Genomic DNA, 24,695 nt, shown 5'->3' with positions numbered 1-24,695 from the left:
TTCTTTACAAATTAATCACCAATTCTGTATTGACATTTTTATTGTTTCCAGTCTCTATCTTCTTTCATCTAAATTTTATTTTTCAACGGATAGATGTATCTTGGAAGTTTGTTCTGACATTTCTATTAGCCATCAATACCACTATCATCTTCCATTTGACTGTTTTTTTGTAAAAATCTGTCATCATCATTTGGTCTAAAAAACATTGAGTCATCACACTAAAATCCAAAGAAACTAGTCCTTGAAGGAAAAGAAGGATAAATATCTCCAATGTGTATCAACAGAATGATTGAGGCAGTTAAGATACATGCCTGTTACTCTGAGGAATCCGGGTTTGACTACAGGCCAGATTACCAGAAAATTTTTTGGCCGTAACCCATCTGACCCCACTCCTCATTGCTCAGACGAATCTGCAGATGACATATAATAAACATATTCGCAATGCCCCAAAAGAGGGAAATGGTTTTTTAAATAAAAAAACAGAAAAATCCATCTATAGAGAAAATTTCTGTCACTTTTCTGAGTATTTCTTAGTTTTCTAAATAACACTCATGACCAGAGATATAAAAACAAATCACTATATACGAAAATCATCCAGAATGTCTAAATAATATGTACATTTTCAAATTCTATTTAATAAGAGTGTTAGAAAGGCCAATTTAGTACTTACAAGCTAATACAAAGACTAGACAAGAAGCATATCATAGTATTAATAATAGTGTTTGTGTTTTATAGTTAATTCATGACATACACTACAGGAATAAAAATAAAATCTTAAGTGTTACTACTAGAAGACTTTTGGAATATTCCAATTTCCTAACTTGTAAAAGAATCAACACATTTTCCAACTTCTTACAATAAATTTAAGTAAAAAAACACTTCTTAATAACTTAATATTATTTAAATTTGATTTTAAGAAATATTTTTTAAACTTAATCTTAGAATATATATATATTGTAGACCTGATATAATGTAACTCAATGCAACAATTTTAGCAGGCAATTTTACTCTTAAATTTGAGAAAAGTTCTTACAGAATCCAAAAATATGGTACAAGATTATATTCTGCTCTAATAACGGTAAGAAAAATACAATATATGCTCAATACATACAACATGGAACAAGTTTTAAGACATTGTTGCCTGTGTTATATTGATTCTACAGCATGTTTGTTTATGTACAGTAAAATGAAAAAATGTTCATGCTTAAAATATGTTTAAGTCTGCAAATCATAAATAAAATACTGAAAAACAACTATTTGTTGAATATAAATGTGTATTTTTATAATACAATGATAAACGTTGTCCATATCTAATATAGTATAGCATTAATTTTATGTTAATTTAAAGCATAAATAAGCATATATTAAATAAATTGCATAAATTGTCATCTTGAGTAAAATTAAGAATGATATAATTTATCGAGACACTTACCGGTGCACCAAAGGGGAGTGGCGGCAATGGCGGTCTCTGATGATGGAATTCTCTCATGTAGTCGGCATACTCCTGCAAGAAAAGAAGAGAATTATTATTATTTTTATATTTATTTTCACTTCTATCTTATAAATCTCACAAATGGTGAAGAAGTTGCATGTCTGAGTTATATCAATGTTGCTTACATTGTCATCAAAGATGGCAGCGAGCATACAGCAGCGAGTTAAATTGAAGCATGGGCAGCTGCTTGTAAAGATGATCAGAAGGCTAAGAGACTGGCAAAATCTGATCTCAACATCACTTTCAACACTTGGCTTACAAATGTGGCTAATTCTCAAACAGTGGGCTGCAAAGATGGCACATTTTTCTGTCTTTGTAGCCCTCTGAGAATCATTGCCCAAATAATGTTTATTTTGTTTTATTGGTAGTTTATCTATTGTGTTCAATTATTTTGCTAAAATATGCTACATTACAAGCATAATGTATAAATCATATTCATATTCCATGAATTAAAAGAAATTTAACTGCAAACAAGATGCATGAATTACAAATTATATTGAGCTGCATTGAAAGGAAGTATACTGGACATATCAATGCAATGTGCTCATTGCTAGATTAAATATACTCCCAACTAGAAAATTTAACCAATTCAAAATACAGTCAAATCCCATTTACATATTTTTCAAGGAAACTGAGAAAAACCATACAAGTGAAACTACTTTTGAATTGCTTTCAGAGCAAATACAGTTATCACAAAAATATGGTGCAGTACAAATTAATTAACAATGTACCTAAATTTGTATGTCTAATTCTTAACAGAGAAGTTTCGATTTACTATATATATAACACATTTGAACAACATATAAAAGGTTACGCAAAACAGTGTGAAATTAAGTTGTGTATTGTATTTTTAAAAAATTGACTAAATTTTGTTTGTTTTTTCCAATGGTTTTGTCATGCACTGGCACAGTGCGTAACAAAACAGTTATCAGTTGTCTCCTTCTGCCAAAACTTCAGTCACATGGAAGAATAAAAAGTAAGTCATTCTGAAGAATAGCTCATATTGATAGCAAATAGCAAAAACGAATGAGAAAGTAATTTTTATTCACCTAGCAAAATTGGTTTACACTACAAAATGCAGAAGGTGAAAATTTTCAATTTGTTGGACTGTTGTAGCAATTTGCTAAACTGAAAAATTTGTTGAAAACAGCATCCCGTGTTATGTATAAGTGAAAAAAGTGCTGTATAATACCAAAATTATGATATATAAATGTGAAGTTGTATAAATTAAAAAAGTATAATTAAAGTGTTTTATAATGAAATACTGTGCAGAAAATATTTAACTCAACTAGCAGAACTCCAATTATCCAAAATAATTTGTTCTGCAGATGTTTCGGATAAGTAGATTAACACACAAAGAATGAAATTACAGGGTAGCAGTACAGTATGTATTTACCAATGTGCAAGTAGCATCTTACTGATCATTTGGATATATCACAGCAAATAGAGAATTGCAATGTGATGTCAGTGGGAGAGAGAAAGAAAGGCAAGTGGTGGTATGGATGATTGGACATTGTTAATTTGGTCTTCAGATAATTGGAGTTCTATTATAATTGCAAAAAAAAACATACAACTGAAAAATGTATAAATGGAATTGACTGCATTTGTATTAGTCAAACTTTCATAGCAAAATAGTTTGTATAAATATATTTTATATTTTCTAAAAATAAAAATATAATCAAATCATCGTCATTGTCCCTCTTTGTCCCATGTTTCCACTACTACCCACTACCCAGTTCTATTTTCTGTCTTAATTGCTCTTCAACTCTTCCCGAACTCTGACAATCATCTTTGAAAAATCAATCTCCACATCTTTGGATGTCTCTTTTTTCTTTGTTTTTCCAGTCCAATACATTACTACACTGCAGTAATGCCATTTTCTGGACATCAAGAGCACACAGAGGATGTTGGTATATTATAAAAGACTTATTCAATATAATGAATTACAGATTTGATATTAAATAGCATGTTCAAATGATCATCAAATGCTGATATTTCACTTAATTTTTCTATAAGAAATCAAGTAAAAGTTACACATTTACTTACTCCATTCATAATATCTCTCCTTAAATAACGATCCAAAGATGACCTGAAATACATTTCCAAAAAATTTTAATAAAATATTAAATTGCATAAACTCTTTTTTGTTCATTTGAGAGTAACAAAAATATTCTTACCTATCTCTGCTCAATTCTTTAAAATAAGCTAGAAGTAAGAAAATAAATCATTTATTTATATACTTTATAATGTGTATAACATTAGTTTAATAGAGATAATATACGAATTTCAATATATAAATTTACATAGTCTCCAGAATTCTATCAAATTTGATTTGATTGAGCTATTAAATTGAGTGTAGCTCAACTAAACTGAAGTACTGCGAAGGTCAGTTTATAGTCCAATGACAGCACAGCACCACAATAGTGAAATTCCACTGTTTTCTGTCCTCTGTTCTGCTAGAAATTGAACTATAGATACATATTTCTGGTCTTGTAACATGACTTCAACTTTGACATTTGATGTCAACACCACATTCTACCAAGTTAGCCGTCGGCCAGAGTTTGATCATAAATTGAACGATATTTTTGTCAACTCCACCCAATGGCTAGTGACCAAAATTCCACACTGCCGTTGGACTATAAACCAGTCTTGAGAAATATATTAGTAATGAGATCCAGTAGCAGATCAAAAAATCCTCTGGATTTTTGCATCCCCTCTAAAGGATGCAAAATCCTCTGGGATGCAAAATCCTCTGGATGAGGGTGGAGATGTGTCCTATGTACCCCCAAAATTTACCCTCCAACAAGATCTATATGCAACTTTAAGTTTGAAATAGTAAAAGTCAAACAAATTGGTGATAACTGTGTTATTTGCAATGCAAAATTTTACATTTAGTAATTTACAGATACCGAAGGAATTTCTAATATTTATAGGAAAGATCCATTAACAAATCTTTGTTATGTTTTATGAGAGTGACACACTATTAAGATTTGACTGTAATTTATTTAAAATGTCAAATATGCCACTGTCAGTGGAATCAAACCTTTTCTATCTCATTTCAAGCTTAAATATTGCAAGATACACTTAAGTGCTAAGCACTGCAAGTAATTAAGCATTTGTCAATAAGAATTATTCATGAAAAACTGAAAACTGTGCATGACTGGAGGAAAAGAATTAGAATGAGAGACAAATTCCAATTCATGCATATTGGACATATATTGATACTTCACCAGTTAATTAAAAGTTGTTTTAAAAATATTCTATATATGATCAAACTTTCAATAATTCCACTTAAAAATCAATTTGGACCTTAAGGCAAAAGCAAGTGTAAGTAAAAGTTGTAGAATATTGCTTTCAAGATAAATATATTTTAAGTACTTTCTCAAAAACATTCTCTAATTTTTAATTATAAGTAAATTACGTTAAAGAGTTTTATTGAAGTTTGTTCTGTAAAAAAAATTTTTTTAACCCAAATTATTGTTGCGCCTCCAAACATCTCGAAATTGTTTTTTTTTATTTAATTTAAAATTCACTAAAGTATACAATAAATAATTTTAAGCACATTATAAATAAAAATATGATTTATTAAAGTATTTTATTTGATAGGGAATTCTTCTTTAAGCTTTTTAGATTTTATCTACTACTGCCAAAATGCAACCTAAATTTTGAGTTACAAAATTGTTTTCTATTCTTTTCTCGATAAAGACATCTATCCAGATACATTGCATGCACATTTTTTTTGTGATTTTATGCCAAATGTACAATTTGAACAAATCTACTACACAACATTTCAGCCTCGCAAGATCTTTCAGGACCAAGAGCACTTACAATTATAAAAGATTTCACATTTGTATTCTGGATTAATGTTTGTGTTTACATCTAAACAAGAAACATTGAGATCTAATTCAAACTCTCTCTCTTAAAGCATAAATACTTTTTAGCAAACCTGAGTGTCTTCAGTCTGGCATAAGGAATCCACAAGAGAAATACGAGTTTGAGAGACAACACTAGATTACTATTAATTCTAGTACTTTTTCTTGTTCTTTGTTTCTCTTGCAGTGTGCTTCAGATACATAACATTGTAACAGATCCTTATAAACACCCTTACAAAATGGATTCTGCCCATTTGTAAGGATGTTTATAAGGGTAAAATCTAAATAGTTTTCAATGAGGATCCATTAGGAATGCTAACAATTAAAATACTTTAATAAATATTTCAAATAAAAATAAAACATGTCTCGTACCTTCGTGGAAATCGTGCCTACTGTGTTTCGATCTACTAGATCGAATGTCGTAACTCTCATGTCTCCGTCGCCGTCTGTAGAAAAGAACCTTGCTATAAAAATTTATAAGTTTCGTTGGTATGCGCAACCAGTAAATTAGGACGTAACAAATAAAATGCAATTTATTTTATTCTTTATTAAGAAAAAATANTAATAAATATTTCAAATAAAAATAAAACATGTCTCGTACCTTCGTGGAAATCGTGCCTACTGTGTTTCGATCTACTAGATCGAATGTCGTAACTCTCATGTCTCCGTCGCCGTCTGTAGAAAAGAACCTTGCTATAAAAATTTATAAGTTTCGTTGGTATGCGCAACCAGTAAATTAGGACGTAACAAATAAAATGCAATTTATTTTATTCTTTATTAAGAAAAAATAAATATATATTTTATATATAACATCCTGAACATCAGAGGATTTAAAAGCATTCTTATATTTATTATATATGGAACATCTCATTACAGAACCACAATGGCAGTAAGAAAAATACTATATTTTGTATAATCACCTTTATATTTAAAATGTTAAAAGAAAAAATCTCAATATTATAATAAAAAAATCATCATCAATTTAGAAGTATTTTTATATAAAATGACAGTTCAAATTTTATCACTTCTTTGCAAGAAATTCAGAAAAATACATCAAATGATTGATTTAGTGATAAAATCAATAGTTAGATAAATATTGCATTTTTGATAAAAATCAAGTTTCAAAAATCCTATTTTAAAAAAGCAAAATGTTTTTGGATTTATTCTATCCTGACATCAGTTTTTGCTTGATTCAACATTGCAAACAAATGTATTTAAAAGAAAAGCTTTCAAGTCTTTTGTTGGATTCATTAAGCTGTAGCTTGATGCCTGGAAAAATACCGTAGTATTTTTTATTTTTTTTTACCAAAGTTTACAGTTGCACATCTTTGTATGATACAAATGCACTGTAGCTGTGAGACAGCGAGAAATAGACAAGGTCAATGAAATGATAAACACTTCACTGATAAGTAGAAAAACAAAACTCAGGAGGTAGAGAACATGAGAACAGAATGATCATGAAAAGACTCATGTTCACAACAAACAAGGATTTTTCAATCAAAATGAGATGGTTTCTTTATATGGCTTCAGAAACAGGAAATTATGATCTTAATAAGTCAACTACCACAGTAAAAATGTATTTTGTTTGTTTTTATTATTAGGTACCCCAGAGTCAAGTATGACATCTACAACAAAGTTCCTTACAAGATGTCTTTCACACTATAATGCTCACCAGAAATAGGAAGATAAACATTCCAAAAAATATACTAATGAATGTCCACATCTTCAAATTTCAGACAACAACTAAATTATAAATTGAGGGATTTGTTTGTGTTCTCGTTTAACCTAAAAAATTATTGTATTCACATTGGTCGAATGCTGCTGTACCCCATCAGTTACAAATATTTCAACAGTTCATTCACTGTCAATCCAATTTTGCTTTCTAAATAATAAAATATAACTGGAGTTTTGACGGCAAATAAATTTGTCAAAATATTGGTACACAACTAATGGAGTACAGCAGAATTCATTCGAGATGGACAAAGATAAAAATGAAACAACACATATTACTGAACTGAGAATTCTTCAAACTGACCCTTTCAATAACCAGCAAATAACAAAATGTTTTTTGATTACTTCAAGCAACCATCCTTACACTTAGAATTTTAAATGAGAATGCTAATTGCTCTTGAATACGTCATAAGAACATTTTGGCCATATTTGCAACTAAGAATTGAGTAGGCCAAGACTCCACTAGTGTAAAAACCTTTGACGTAAAAACTTTTAATCACATGACTATTTGCATTTGCATCTGAATTGCAGTGGAGGTCCGGCTAGCAAAGTTTTTACGGTGACAGTACTATCGAAGTTATAAAGACAATGATTATATTCTAAGAGTTTTTTCTGTACTATAATTACAAATGTGGTAAAAATAATATCTTTACTTTCATATATTAACTTCTATTACACAGGTCTGAAAGTAAAAAACTGCATAGGATTTTTATACATTTTCTTATAGATTTCAACTTGGTGAAAACGAAAAAATACCAAAAAAAATTCCATCACGTCAATTTTTTTGTTACACTCAAGTTTTTGTTTGTATTTAGTGTAAAATTCCTAGTTAACTTAAAATTTAGTATTTTTTTTTATTATTTAAAAAATGGCCTTAAAATGAAGACTTCTCACATTAATTCTATCAATTATAGCTGGACTTGGCAATAAATATATAAAAATGTTAATGGTTGAAGAGAATAGTGATAGGGGAGATGGGTTAAGTAGTTTTAGTGTTAAGAGGAAGCTCGCATGCTCGTGTAGAAACAGGTTAAAAGTTGATAGTGAGTAATATTACTGGTGAGGTTGAGCATGTTTCGACATGTTATCTGGATACTAGGAATAAATATAAACAATTTGCTGTTGGATTAGATCATGTTTCAACAAGCTAAATAAGTTTAGTATCTCACTGGCCATCTAATGCCACACTCAGTTTATAGCAAGCATTTGAATGCTACTGTGCTTGTATTTTTATTTCTGGAATGTGGTTCGCAGAGGATGTGTAATTTCTCCAAACAGCTTCTGTTATGTTTGTGGTGAATACACAGAGAAAAGTCAACATCCCCTTTATCTGATCCCCTCTTTTGGAAACAATGGGAGAAAAGGAAAAAGAAGCATGAACTCTTTCAATAATGTAGTACATAAGTTTTTGGGAAATACTAAGGACCCTGACTACAAAACCATTGTACAACGCATGCTGGCAGCGTATAAAGCTCAAAGATGCAAGATGAGTTTAAAAGTTCATTTCTTGCATTCCCATATTTGACTATTTTCCCAAAAACTAGGGAGCCTACAGTGGAGAACAGGGTGAAAGATTTCACCAGGATGTCTGTGATATCAAGAGACGTTACCAAGGAAAATGGGATATCAATGTGTTAGCTGACTACAGTTGGATGCTCAATTGAGTAACCAGAGAAGGAAATCAGAAACAAGTTCGGAGAAGCATCAAAGAGAAGAAGAAATGGGTGTCATAAGAAAAAAGAGTAGACCTAACATTATGTATAAATATCAAAAACAATTTTTTGATTAGTTGTAAGAAAATATAATATATTTAGTTCATTATAATAAATAAGAGTTTTTAATCAAATATTTGTTTTCATTTTGCAAAAAACCTATATGTGATGGGATGTTATGGAAGTCATTTTTAGAATCTCCGATCTTTAAAACATATAATTCAGCAAAAATATCCCATGCAGCTGAAAAAAAATTTTTTTTTTGCAGACCTGTGTTATTGTATTATTAATTAAGATAATATACAGCATTATAAGCTTAGATTTTTTCATATACTCCTCGCTAAGTTTGCAAAAGCAGACAGCCCTTCCTCCTCCTTTATTATTATTATTGTTATGTTTTGTGAGTTATACTCAGTTCACACCGGTGGCTGTGTACTATGCCGGACCAAAGTCAAGGCATAATAACCAAAACAAAGTTATTATTATTATTATTATTATTATTATTATATACTCCTCTAAATTAAAGGATTTTCCTTTGGCCGTCCATATCGCGTGTTTTTGGCATCCATTATTATAATCAGGATACTTCTTGTCATAGATACATGAACACTTTCGGATGTTTTCGATAAATCTTTCCAGATCTATTCTAGAGTAGCCATGAGGGAATGTACACAAAAGCTCGTTTTCCGCCATTTTCGCACTGTGTTACAATGACCTAGATTTCACTGACTTCTGATTGGTGAATGGTACCGTTTTATGGCCGTATTCGCACTGAAAGTTGAACACTGCTCAACTCACTTTTACACAGGTTTTATGACCTGCTCAGGCGTTAAATATCACGTTCACATGATTAAAAGCTTTTATGGCGAGTGGTTTTACGCCTGTTTTTACGCTAGTGGAGTCTTGGCCTTACAGTTAGAAGTTAAGCAATCACCATTCACTTTTAGTACATGAATGCTTACAGGTTAAATTCTAATTAACTCTCAATCCTTGGTTGTGAATATGATTATTGATGTTCTAATTTAAGAATGCAGTTCTAAACTTGCCACTTAACTGAAAACATCTGTTAATTTTCGAGTTTTGTATTGGTTTTTTTTAAAGAAAAAAACTGACTTTTGCTTTTTTAAAAATTGATTTTTGATTCTTGTCTATGCCAATAAATTGACAGGATAATAATTAGATGGTAAAAACAAAACTTCTATCACTTCATGTATAAAGGAGAAAAAAATATTATTATAAATTATCAGTTTGGATTGATAAAAAAAATTTACTTATAACAACAATTAAGATGGATTATTCACAGACCAAATACAAATAACTATAAAATTTATTATGTTATGTTGCCGTATAATCCAACAGATTTGAAAATATATAACAAATTGCAAAATCTTTGTATCCACTTATCATTTATCCTATTACTTATAATAGTATTTGTACAGAATAAACAATTAGTTAACACTGAAATACAAAATTTCTTTAACTGATTAAGAAGCATTTACAGTTTGATAGCACTTGAAATGGCTTAGAAAATGTTCATACAAAATAAATGCTGCTTCTTAATCAGTTAATGGAGTTTTGTGTTTCAGTTGTTTATTGTCAAGGAGTTGTGACACATCAGATTATTCAATATATATATATATATATATAAACACAATAAACAATAGACTGATTAATAAATCCTAAGCAAAATAATCTAATTTTTAGACTGTCAAATGGATCTGAAAGATGATTGTTTTCAGTCTAGATTAAACAAGAAGGATAAGTCCATGGACTGTCTAGATTAAACTAATAATCATGGAATTTAGCCTACAAGTAGATAATTAAGATGCGTGTTTGCACTAAAATTAATAATTAAAAATTAATTTTAAATTTTAATTAAATAATTTAGAAAATACTGAAAATTAAAATCAGCTCAGAGCAGGATTAGAACCTGCAATGTCATATCTGCTTATGCTGCTTTGTTTGAACTTTGCTTCTAGATCCACTGTAAGACAAGACCATATACTAGTTGCCTCCGTGCCAAATGCAATAAAGCAGCAATTAAATCTGAGCATAAGATAGAGCTTAACCACCCGTCTTTAGATGAAATTATGTAATTATTAATTAATTAAATTAGCCTAATTCTAGACTGAAATCAATCTGGATTATAATTATCAAAATATTCAATGATTAATAATTATAATTTTGGCCATTTGCTAGCAGAGACTACTTTAGAAAGATCAAAAGATAAATTAACATTGACAGTAAATGAATATAGCATACAAGTTAAAATTATATTAATTTATTTTCACTATCTTCAATTAAAAGTATAATAAATGTAAACAATTTTGAAGCTATTTTCATATAGAAATTATAGAAAATCAGAGAAGAGTTCAGCAAATATATATTATATATTACAAAAACATTATGTAATGCTAGGATCTAGACCCTCGAGTAACAGACAATTCATTTTTGTTTCTGAAGTGTTGCATAGCAAACTACACCATTTATGCCACTGCTTTGTATTTTATACACATAATAAAATAATTTAATATTCAGTATCTGTACTGTACAGTACATTATTCCTTCGTACAATTAAGAGGATCAATTGAGGATACTCATTAAGTAATTTTAGGGGGTGGATATCTGTGACAGCATTATAGAGACTGGAATGGGGTAGTTAATAACAAAAAAAATTTAAAGAGGATGTGACAAAATGTTTGAGTAAATGTTGTGGTAATATGCACGTGGTGCGGGTTGTTTTCACAAAGAAACGGGTATATAAAACAAATAAGACGTGCTTTATTTTTTTCTGTGAACATATACAGGAAAGGTTCTTGTTGATTCCGACCTCCCGAGTCCTTACTCCAAACAAAAGAACAAACAACACCTTTTTCGATTCACAGTCGAGCAAGAACTTTCAAAATACAAAGAGATACTTAACTTCTAACTTAAACCTACTTATATCTAAAAAGAAAAGGGAAAAGGAAAAGAGAGTTAGATTAAAAGAGAGAGACAGAAATATATCTTTAGGATGGAACGGGTACCCGAGTTGGCGATTGGGGTGGCGGCTGCTGGATGACCTCGNATATTTTATATATAACATCCTGAACATCAGAGGATTTAAAAGCATTCTTATATTTATTATATATGGAACATCTCATTACAGAACCACAATGGCAGTAAGAAAAATACTATATTTTGTATAATCACCTTTATATTTAAAATGTTAAAAGAAAAAATCTCAATATTATAATAAAAAAATCATCATCAATTTAGAAGTATTTTTATATAAAATGACAGTTCAAATTTTATCACTTCTTTGCAAGAAATTCAGAAAAATACATCAAATGATTGATTTAGTGATAAAATCAATAGTTAGATAAATATTGCATTTTTGATAAAAATCAAGTTTCAAAAATCCTATTTTAAAAAAGCAAAATGTTTTTGGATTTATTCTATCCTGACATCAGTTTTTGCTTGATTCAACATTGCAAACAAATGTATTTAAAAGAAAAGCTTTCAAGTCTTTTGTTGGATTCATTAAGCTGTAGCTTGATGCCTGGAAAAATACCGTAGTATTTTTTATTTTTTTTTACCAAAGTTTACAGTTGCACATCTTTGTATGATACAAATGCACTGTAGCTGTGAGACAGCGAGAAATAGACAAGGTCAATGAAATGATAAACACTTCACTGATAAGTAGAAAAACAAAACTCAGGAGGTAGAGAACATGAGAACAGAATGATCATGAAAAGACTCATGTTCACAACAAACAAGGATTTTTCAATCAAAATGAGATGGTTTCTTTATATGGCTTCAGAAACAGGAAATTATGATCTTAATAAGTCAACTACCACAGTAAAAATGTATTTTGTTTGTTTTTATTATTAGGTACCCCAGAGTCAAGTATGACATCTACAACAAAGTTCCTTACAAGATGTCTTTCACACTATAATGCTCACCAGAAATAGGAAGATAAACATTCCAAAAAATATACTAATGAATGTCCACATCTTCAAATTTCAGACAACAACTAAATTATAAATTGAGGGATTTGTTTGTGTTCTCGTTTAACCTAAAAAATTATTGTATTCACATTGGTCGAATGCTGCTGTACCCCATCAGTTACAAATATTTCAACAGTTCATTCACTGTCAATCCAATTTTGCTTTCTAAATAATAAAATATAACTGGAGTTTTGACGGCAAATAAATTTGTCAAAATATTGGTACACAACTAATGGAGTACAGCAGAATTCATTCGAGATGGACAAAGATAAAAATGAAACAACACATATTACTGAACTGAGAATTCTTCAAACTGACCCTTTCAATAACCAGCAAATAACAAAATGTTTTTTGATTACTTCAAGCAACCATCCTTACACTTAGAATTTTAAATGAGAATGCTAATTGCTCTTGAATACGTCATAAGAACATTTTGGCCATATTTGCAACTAAGAATTGAGTAGGCCAAGACTCCACTAGTGTAAAAACCTTTGACGTAAAAACTTTTAATCACATGACTATTTGCATTTGCATCTGAATTGCAGTGGAGGTCCGGCTAGCAAAGTTTTTACGGTGACAGTACTATCGAAGTTATAAAGACAATGATTATATTCTAAGAGTTTTTTCTGTACTATAATTACAAATGTGGTAAAAATAATATCTTTACTTTCATATATTAACTTCTATTACACAGGTCTGAAAGTAAAAAACTGCATAGGATTTTTATACATTTTCTTATAGATTTCAACTTGGTGAAAACGAAAAAATACCAAAAAAAATTCCATCACGTCAATTTTTTTGTTACACTCAAGTTTTTGTTTGTATTTAGTGTAAAATTCCTAGTTAACTTAAAATTTAGTATTTTTTTTTCACTTGCCCTCTGGGCTATTTCTAATCCTTTGTCTCCTAATTGGGTCATCGACCACCCACACCTGGACGAAAGTTCCAGAAAGTATAGACAAAGGAACACAGAACAAAGAAAGAAGGAAAGATAGAAAATCATATATATAAAAATATAACAAAAATATATTGGTGTACCACCACAATGTCTTACAGAAAAAAATATTATGCTGTTTTATGTTACCAGCATAGAGGTATGAGGGAGTACATATTGAGAGTTGATATTTGAAACAGAGTATTAGATGCCCAAATCATTTGTGCATAAAAAAATCCAGACTTGTAGATAGTCAGGGAACCGAGAACCGAGTCAAAATAAAATTCAAAATGGCGACCCTCTTCTACAAACAGGCAAAACAGGCACCTCACCCCACCGAAGTCAGGTGGGGAAGAGTACCATCCACAGTCATTCTAAGAAGTGAAAACCCTGACCTTAGGACTGAACACACAGTTTCTTCTATGTTAAATAAAATTTGTAATCTAATTTTGTAAATTTGGGAGTGCTTCAAATATGATGTTAAAATGGTTTTATATCGTTACAAGTAGGTTTTTTAACATTATCTAGTATAGTAAAATCGTAGGACCAATAAAAATTTGACGTTATATTAGGGTTTTTGACGTTACATCCGATGACATTATAATCAGGTTAAACTGTATATTGTTTTGTGCAAAATAAAAAAATAATTTTAGAGTATACAATAGCCATGATTATTTTTTCAAAAACGGGAAATTTTTGTTACGCATTGACAAAAATTCAACTCGGGCCGACACACAACGGAGAGAAATTTCAAAATTGGATAGGTTAATTTCATCAAAAATGGATCATGGATGACCTTGTGATCGTGGCTGGCAAAGTTTGAACAATTGCACCCAAAAGCAGCGATACCAAAGAAGATTGGAGAATGAGAACGAGACCCACTTTGAGAGTCAAAGTGATTCTGCTTAGTAGCGAGTCTCTGAGACATAGTCTTGTTCCAAATACGGTTTGCCGTTTTACTTATTTTGAGGATAGGGACGAGTTTTATAAAAAAGTATAAATGTTAATAATGAGTAAAATCATCATTAAGTCCAACCCAACTGGAGATACACACGACTCCCTTTATCTCTCCACTCCCTTGACCTTTAACCAACAAAATTTAATAGCATCAATGCCTCTCATATACAAACAACCATGCCAAATTTTGTTATTTAATCTTTACCCCACCATGAGCTATTAAGCAAAATAGATGCCGACATATACACATAAACACAAACAAACACATATATCCACAGAATTTTTTTGACTTTTTTGGATTTGGGAGGTCTTGAAACATGGAGATTTGCAAAAAACTCAAAGGGTCAAATTTGACACAATTCCGATGCTTTCCCTTGTTATGTATACGTAAAAGCCAAGAAAGTAAAGGGTGTATTAACAAATATTTTCAAAGTATATTAAAGATAACTATTTAATTCAAATACAGTTTAAGCTGTATACTTTAACTATCCAATGCAAAGAACAATTATAGATACTTAGAAAACAAGCCTTGGATCAAGTTCAAAACATGAAATGCAATATGTTTTGAAGCTATTTGTAAAATAATGGAAAAATCTTGAAAATAGTACTTGTGAATGTTTGTATATTGATGAAAATGATAAAATCAATTAATTAATTAAATTTATTTGAGTACCGAAGATAATCTAATATCACTTTTAATGGCTAGATATAGAGATGGAGAACAATTAGCTGAATAATTCAATGGTTAACAAGAAAATTAAAGACTAAAGGGAGATGAAAAACTGAAGATTTAAGCTGACTGAACTAAAGAAAATTCTAGATTTATTTAATGTTTTAGTTATAGTTACAAATATTCAACATTATTAAAAACTATAAAGAGTATGCTAACATGATGATATTTAACATATCAGTAAATTGAATATGTATGCCAAGATCATGTCAAGATACAGTATAATATTTTATTTTTAATAAGTGGATATCATGAGCAAGAAAAACATTACTTCTTCACTGAAATACTTTTTGCATTTGTTTTCTCTTTCTGCCCTGTATACACCGAGAGCCTTTTTTCTGGCCTGCCGCAAATTTGGCCAGATGTACAAAGAGAATGGTTTTGACAATAGAAAGGAACGAGACTGGACGTATTGAAGATGGATTGTCCCTGGACAATTTATCAGATTTCAGATCTGTGACACCTGGAGCGGCAGGCTGATGCCTTGGTCACCTTGGCCAACTGGTCATCTTGCTTCCAAGAAAAAATTCTTCATACAATCTCACAAATAGCCAATACTGGCACCAGGCATAACATTATTACCAAAACAATGAATGAAGCATTGATGTACCTAAAGAAAGATAAATTAGGACTAGGTCACACACACAATTCCATTGCCATTACAAAATTGTAGACAGAAGTCAAATTGTCCCTGTATATACCAGTATGTTGTAGTAATTATAAAGTGTTCTAAATCAAAATAAAGACTAATAAAAGTAAATGAGTCATGTGAACAAAGCAGCTAGTATCACCAATTCTGTTATTTGTGGCACTTACAAACCAACCTAGTGATGTATACATGTCAAAAATGGATGATAATCAACTTATCTTATCTCTAGTCTGTTTAATGCAAAAAGAGACCTGTACAAACTAAAAATTTGCTGCAATCATAAATGTATGCTTTCAACGGTAATATACAGCATTTAAAAAAAATTAATTTGAACTCAATTTGGATCCTTCAATATGGTAGGCGATACTTTAACTGCCTTGGTCACCAACTGCATATGACATGTATATTTTTTGACTTTGTCCCGTGGGTACTGAGATGACCTTTTTTGGGCCCATTGTAAATTTGGCCAAGCTCACAATTGGGAGTCCAGATGGTAAGGGACCCGACATATCCGGGATGGACCATCCCAAGAACCATCTAGGGTTCTTCGCACCATCCGGATTCAAACCCTAGGGCAGCAGGCTGGTGCCTTAACTGCCTTAATCATCCAGCTGGCATCTATTGAATATTAATGAAAATACAATTTTATACAATTTCTGATAAACAGTACTATATACATTTATTTTTTTGAGCTATTGCTTATAAACATATCCTTTAATGACCTCATTTAGTATTTATTAGTATGGTAATTGGAGTTGTTAACATTTAATATGCTAAAACAATAAACTGACAGTGTTTCAGTGTAATTTTGGAATTGAAACACTGAAAACTTGTTAGACTTAATCAGATGTTTGGGAATGAATTAAGTTGGGTATTCATGAGAGTGATTTTGCCATACCAACCAGCATATAATCACATAATTTCTGCACAATTTACACTGTTGATAGCCATTTTGTTTCATTCTTATGCTATCTGGCAGCAGAAAAGAGAATATGACCGACAATGGCATTATCGTCTTAGTGATATACTTTTCATTATGGAAAAAAGAAAACAAAACATCCATTTATTATTTTTTATCTTCATACTTTTATCAAAAATTTCTGAAAAAATTGCAAACCATCATCATTAATTTCTTAGTTGATGTATCTATCCACCGAACCATTTTGCATAAAATGATGCCAAACTGTCTCACTCATTGTCGATTGGCTTGAAAAAAGTTCATCCAGCTCGAGTGTCTAATTTACACTTAACCGCATGATTTTGGTGATCAGTTTTTCTAGGTCATGTGTGCATAGTGTCAAAAGTGTTTGAATCATGTGGCAAAATTGCTCATGTGAATACCCAACTTTAAAAATATTCTCATAAGAAATAGCAGAAAAATTGTATTGAAGGACACAGTTTGAGTTCAGGACAAATTCTTAGACATTATTACAAATGATTTGACCCAGGTATGTTGGCCATATGGCAAGTGTAATGGAGCAATGGGTGATAACATCACTAGAAAAAACCACATTTTTTGTAGCATTTCTTAATCAACTTGGATTTATATTGAATTATGCTGCATTGCATGCATACTCTCTTTATCCACTTGTGATGGTGAGCTTATAAATCAAATATTCCAGCATTAAATGCCAATCAGTTATAGATAGACTCATGTCATCTGTTTTATCTTCATAGGCAGAGATAAATTCTGGCAATTAATGCACTTATCACTAGAAGAATCACACTTGTAGTATGAACAGTTATTCAGCTAACTTGTACAATTTTTAATTTCTTTGATTAACTAGTGTTAGAAATTAAAAAGTAAATATTCACTCGAACAACTTTTATCTCATATAACCAAGTCTTCCAAATATACTTTTCTATCCTACATTACTTATACAGAGTAATACAAACAAATGTTGTCACTTTTAAGAACATTAAATAATAACTGGATAGTCAAAGTGAACCTATTGCAAAGATGTGGATTTGAGCTAAGTATAAACCTCAAAGCTTCAGAGATGATTTGATGTGGATACATCAAACCACATCTGTCACAAATCTATTTGACTTCATTGTAAAAATATATCAACATCCAGAAAAAAAAAAATGTATTAACATTAAAGATTCTGGTCTATTCTTCAAACATCAAGCATTTCATCTCAAAAGCAAACAATTTCTTCTGCTTTGGCAATAAAATTGAATAAAACAATTAATAAGAATTAAATCACATTGAAACTAATAGATAAAATATTTAAGAAATCACTTTAGGATTTGGAATGTTGAACAGCTACCTGCCAGAAGATTATCTGATCCAATCTCAGGCTGGAATAGATAGAAAATGGAAAAGAACTTGTTCAGACTCAAATGCATTCAGAAAATAAAAAAACATACTAACCTAAACATCTCTTGTCAATTTATTACTTTAGTCAGAAAATATGAAACTTAAAGGCATGGCCAAATTTATAGGACTCTACCTGCCCTTGATGGATGATAATGAAGAGTCAAGCACATTAATCATTGTTATACAAGTATCAATTATTCTGGCTAAAAAGTAAAATGTATGTTTTAGATCAGGGGACCCCAGACTTTTTTGACTGTTGACCTCTTCAAGGATTCTTATGACCTTTTTATCGACTCCTTTTTCTTTTTCTTGCTAATATAGTTAATAACGACAACTCTCTCGCCAGTCACCATCACCTTGCTGTGATGAGAGAGCTCACTGTAATTCAGAAGAGAGAGCTCAGTAATTCTGATGAACCACAAAGTTATGCTGGCTGGAGCATCTGCTTATGGTAGGGTCAGTCATGTCAGTGAGGTCTGTGGGGAGAAATGAAACCAAGAGTAAATGAACCCACACCTGTGGAGACCTAAAGATGGTGATAACACGATCCAAGTGTAATATCGGACATCACCTGGGTTAACAAGGTCCGTGCTTGAGTTAGGCAGAAACCCATGTTTGAAAAATTTGTCACAGTCTCCCTTGACCCACAGTGGTGAAAGTAGCACTGGTCTGAGTATGACTACTGCAATGTCCACACCAGTTTAATAAAACCAGCCTAACTTTGATGTTTCTGAAGCAATCCAGCCACAGACCACTAAGGCAGGTAAATCATGCTAATGGAAGAAATGAATATCAGAAATGAGCAAGTTTATCATTTGTACTTACTTTACCATCAGAAAACTTAAAACAGACATGATAGCATACAGACAACAGTTACATTACTTGTTTTCACAACATTATTCCTCATCTCACAGTCACTGTACAGAGAGTTATTGATCAATACAGAATAATTATACATAACCTTTTATCTCAAACAACACCAGAACATATCAAACAACAAATTGCAGAACAATTATACCGACAAACAATACTCCCAACATCAACAACAATCATATTATCCATCAGGATCATCAAAATACATGCACTGACAATACTGTTCCTACACCACTATTTTCACTGATGCCGACAATACCAACACTTCTTCATTGAAATGGATTTAGGTTTAATACATACTCTCTCTCTCTCTTCTTTTCCAAGAAACACTCACTAAATTTACAGACACTGACCCTGTACAAGAACCATGCATTTCCAAAATCAACACTTACATATTACAGATTACATTCATTCTATTTCTATACTCTTGGACATCCACACACTAGTCTATATTGTTGCAGTCACAGTAGTGATCTACCATGGACTAAAATTACAGTAGGGCCTCGATTATCCGACCCCCGATTTACCGTCACCTCGGTTAACCGACCGTCCTAGTCGGCAAATTTCAAATGTCCGCTAGTGATGTGGCGCTACAATATTTGGCTATGTCTTGGCTACTTTAATATTATTTTTACGTGTTTTAGCTGGCAACACTCATTCAACCATGAAAGAGAGCCAGTATTTAAACAAGGCTTAATTTTCTAATTTTTAACGATACAATAGCGACGATTATTATTTTAAAAAATTTTTGTTAGGCTTAACATCGATGAAAATTCAACGCGAAGTAGATTAATAGCGATATACTAATATACTAATTACATGGGATATAATAATATACTACGCTAATAATGGATTTTTTCATACTTTTCGGTTATCCGACTTTTCAATTATCTGACCAACCCCAGTCCCCAATTGAGTCGGATAATCGAAGCTCTACTGTACATCCACAGACAGAAGCACACAAATCGAAACTCTTCAGAAGCCTGCCTGGAAAAGAAGAATAGAAACATAAATAAAAAATATTAGACAGCATCTAGGTAAGCTGACACAATATGCTAAATTAATGAAACAACTAAAAAGGTTTTCAAGAAAATTAAAACACACACCAAGCACAAACAACACAATGTCCACATTGCAGAATACATTGACACACTGAAATAAAAACTTGCAGCCAAAGCATGGCGACTGAAATTATACAAAATTTGCTCTGTACAAAAACAACAAAAAACTCTTTTACAGGCAAATTAATACCAAATCTTGTATTAATTCCCAACACAATGGCATGCTAACTGAAGAAGAACTCACAAATTATTGGTTTTTCTTTTTGGTCTACTGCTGTCATGCACAATGTTGAAGAAGACTGGATCAAAAAGAAGAGCAAAAACATGCAGGACACATCTGGTATGCATTCTGTTGAATTAAATACACAAGACATCCATTGCACAATGCAGAAAGCACACAACTGGACAACACCTGGTGTGGGCAACATTCATAATTTCTGGTACAAAAAATTCACATTCCTGCACTAGAAACTGTCTAAGCATTTAACTCACATCATCAACAATCCACAGACATGCCAAATTTTCTCATGCAGGGCATCACCTACTTGAAACCAAAAAATACCACCACCAAAGACTCAGCACAATACAGACCAATTACATGTCTTCCAACACTTTATAAAATATACAATCATATTGATGAACACGACATTCTTACAGAACAACATAAAGGCTGCCGTAGAAATCTCAAATGTTGCAAAGAACTACTACTTGTTAACTCTGTTATCCTATGGCAAGTTCATAAGCAACTCAGAAACATACACATGTTGATTACAGAAAAGCATTTGACAGTGTCACAGACAGTTGGCTGCTGCACACACTTTGCATCAATAAAATCCATTACCAACTCTAGTTTCCTTAGTTCTACTATGCTCCACTGGAAAACAACATCTTAACCTCCATAACACTCGCATAAAAACAAATCAAATATACATCAAGCAAAGAATTTTTCAAGGAGATTCCTTGAGTTCTCTTTGGTTCTACCTTGCGCTTAACCCTTTATTTAATGCATTTAACAAAATGCAATATGGCTACGATATCAGACACAACAAAACAACACTGTTTACATTATCACACCTCATGTACAGTACATGGATATCAAACTTTATGCATCCTCACAGACTCAGCTTTATCATCTCTTACTAACTACACACACATGCACACATACTCAAATGATATACAAATGGAGTTTGTCTAGACAAATGCAAAACACTACATATTAAAAAAGGAGTTCTGAAGAAAGGAGATTTCGTACTCAGAAGTGGAGAAATTATTGAGTCCATGGAAGAGGGTGAGTTTTACAAATATTTAGGATTTCAACTGGCCAGAACATACACAGATAAAACAAAGTTTAACACTTGAATATCAGAACAGATTATATGCAGATTACAGACCTAAATACTATACTATTAAATCTATTAATACATATGTTGTCCTTTAACCTTCCAACAGTGGAATAGACAGGTATGGTGCTACCACTTAGTAGTGGAGAATAAACGTATGAAATTTTTAGAGTTCACACGTTATTTCTCATTACTATTTCAAAAAAAGATTTTGTAAACAGTTATGTCTAGTAAAGAAAAGTCTTTTTTTATTGTTACATAATTCATTTTTTATGTGAATTTTTTTTCACAGTAGTTTTAGGCTAGTTTTTGGCAATACCCCTCAAAAGAATTTGACGATTATAGTCATCCCTCACTGCTGAGTGGTTAATCACTTATTCTTTTGGAGTTATACATTGGACACACACAGATCTCTAGTAACTCCAAAGGAAAACAAGAACACCACTTACTAAGCATAAACAATATCACCCAAAATCATCTGTAGAAAGACTAACTTTTCCTCATAAAGAAGGTGGCCGTGGCCTCACTAATATAGTTAACCTGCACTACAAAAAAATTTAGACACTGTGGGAGTTTTCCACTAAAAACAAGAACCATCAAGATTACATAAAGCTGTTCAGAGTGTAAGTTTAAAGGTCACACACCTTTAAACTTACGCTCTGAGAACCTGGATATAGCTCAACACACAAAAACAGACACCACTAAGCAGTCATGGGCCCAAAAGGCACTTCATGGCAGGCATGCCTATGACCTAGCTCAGGACTGTTGACAAAACTGCATCACTATTGCAAAACTATTGGCTGACTAGGGGCTGCCTACTTGGACAGACTGAGGGTGGCAAACTTTATAAACTGTGTTAAAAAGCAACACCCCGGTCTAATGGAAGAACAGATATCTAAATTGAAAGACAAGATCCATACATTTTGGATCTTGTACCTTGGTTTTCGTCAATAATCCTTCCAAAAACAATCGACAAAATCTGAAAACAATGAAAACCGAGGCAATTATTTCCATATGAATCAATGTAAATCCAATTCATTCATTCTAGATTCTCCAAAATACATACCAAATACATTTTATAGAAAATAAATATAGTGTTTAATACTAAAAACAATACAAAATTAATATAAAATGAATATAAAAGCGACTGATTTCAGCAATCTTAATGACACTCATATTTTTCAATGATTTCCTTCTTCAACTCTGATCATGTTCCTGGTCTTCTTCAAAGGGCTGTTGGCTCTGGAAACTTTCTTTGGTCCTATGATGGAGCAAAAAGGAAAGGAAAGCCATGGAATTGTTTGGCTAGAGGCATGGGGGTAATAATGCTCACACAATGAGAAATGACACCACACTGAGCAGGAAAATGTGTGGGTTGCCCTTTGTTTTTGCAAAATTAGCAGCGAGGTCATGTGGACATGCTGACGAAATCCGAGGCAACCAACAAAAACCAAGATAAATTTTTTGCAAAAAAAATCTACGAAAACCAAAACAAACAATAACCAAAGTATTACTGTATTCTTACATCTATGAAAATCTATCAAATAGCTTTGTTTTGTAATCCTAGTATAGCAAATACATGGTCAAAATGTGACAAAAATCATGGCACAAATACATGCCTTCTTTGTGACCTACAGAGCATGCTCCTTTCTTGAAAACTTTTAAATGTGTATGAGTGTTGCTGATTGTCACCTGAAAAATCCAACTTCATAGATCCAAGAGGTGTCGAATGAATCCCCTACTTTCCATCAAGACATAGAGTGACATTGAGTTGAGGGCTAGGCAATGATCAAACAAATTTCATTTGATGTTGCCTTCAACCAGATTACTTAGATATTGCCTAGTTTGCAACAGGCTTAAGGATTATTCTATGATACACAGCATAGCATATCCACCTCTATTTTTTGTCACAAATATCAATATAAACTTTGGTTTGAAACACTGAATGTAATAATGTTTCAGTAACATTATGCATAAAATATTCTATACTTCCATAAGGCATATTCAATTGCCTCGCTACTGTACTCATGCTAAATTTATTTATACATTACTTAATCTATGAATATTAAAAGTAATGTCTTCAATCTTTTTGACAAACCATGCTACATTCTCTTCATGGCTTTGGGCATTTTATTTCTAATCACAAGCAGCATCAATAGGCTTCTTTATAAATTCATCTAGCATTCTTACTTTAAAACAATAACTCTGCAATGAACATCACAAATTTTGCATCTTGTTTTGCTTCTGAGCAAAACAAGATGCAAAATTGTTGATGTGCAAAATAAAAATGTAATGCAATGCTTTCAACAGCATTCTCAGTTTCCTCTTTCCTCCAGACAATACTTTTTAAAATGAATATTCTCTTGCAGAAATCCCTTCTATATATTCTAAAAAAAATTTTTCCATTTCATTTCTCATAATATTACAGATAATTTCAAATAGAAACATTAACAAAATTACTTTTTTTTCTTTAATTATTTTCTTACCTATTACTGGTAAGAAAATTTTATTTGTTATATCCAATTATTTGGATGCAATGATTGTATTGTAACTTATTGTTACTTCTTAAACTCTGTTTAAGAAGTAACAATAAGTTACTTCTTAAACAGATGCTTTTAACAGTGATTTTGTCATCACATAAAGCAAATTCCCTCTAATCTGGCATGCTTGAGGCTCATTGGGTTCTTAATAATTAGAGTTTAAAAAGTCCCTGAGAACGAACAGGAAGAACTTTCCAGCTGTTCTCAGGAATTTTTTTCGTTTTCCTATTCCCAAATGCAGAGAAAAGTTGGTCAGGAAAGTGGGAAAATCAGCTCCTAGAACCCAGTAATACCCACAATGAGAAATAAATGTACTAATCACAATGTATCTTTCAGATATTTTTCCTATTTATTGCTATGTAAACTCACATTATGTTACAATACTACATGCCATTAGAAATGCATACACAACACCAGAATCAGATAACATGTGACCAGCTAATTTTAGCTCTTATAAATCAAGCACATATGATCACAGAGAAAAGAAAACAG

The 24,695-nt window shown here is 31.6% G+C and overlaps 1 protein-coding gene across 1 annotated transcript in view; it reads right to left on the bottom strand.

Moving 5' to 3' along the window:
* LOC111632078 (YTH domain-containing protein 1-like) overlaps positions 1-24,695 on the bottom strand; it is a 144,084-nt gene that overhangs the window by 1,657 nt on the left and 117,732 nt on the right. Inside the window, exons 13-16 of the mRNA XM_023376433.1 lie at positions 5,966-6,039; positions 3,670-3,697; positions 3,539-3,581; positions 1,433-1,504 (exon numbers count right to left, since the gene is read on the bottom strand). Coding sequence (XP_023232201.1) covers positions 1,433-1,504; positions 3,539-3,581; positions 3,670-3,697; positions 5,966-6,039 — 217 coding nt within the window. The remainder of the gene's footprint in view (positions 1-1,432; positions 1,505-3,538; positions 3,582-3,669; positions 3,698-5,965; positions 6,040-24,695) is intronic.

The sequence above is a fragment of the Centruroides sculpturatus genome, unplaced genomic scaffold (genome assembly GCF_000671375.1).
Source record: "Centruroides sculpturatus isolate CEXI.00-Female unplaced genomic scaffold, Cexi_2.0 scaffold724, whole genome shotgun sequence".
Lineage (NCBI taxonomy): Eukaryota > Metazoa > Arthropoda > Arachnida > Scorpiones > Buthidae > Centruroides > Centruroides sculpturatus.
The sequence above is the reverse complement of the archived record's forward strand: the minus strand, read 5'-3'. Positions and strand labels throughout refer to the sequence as shown.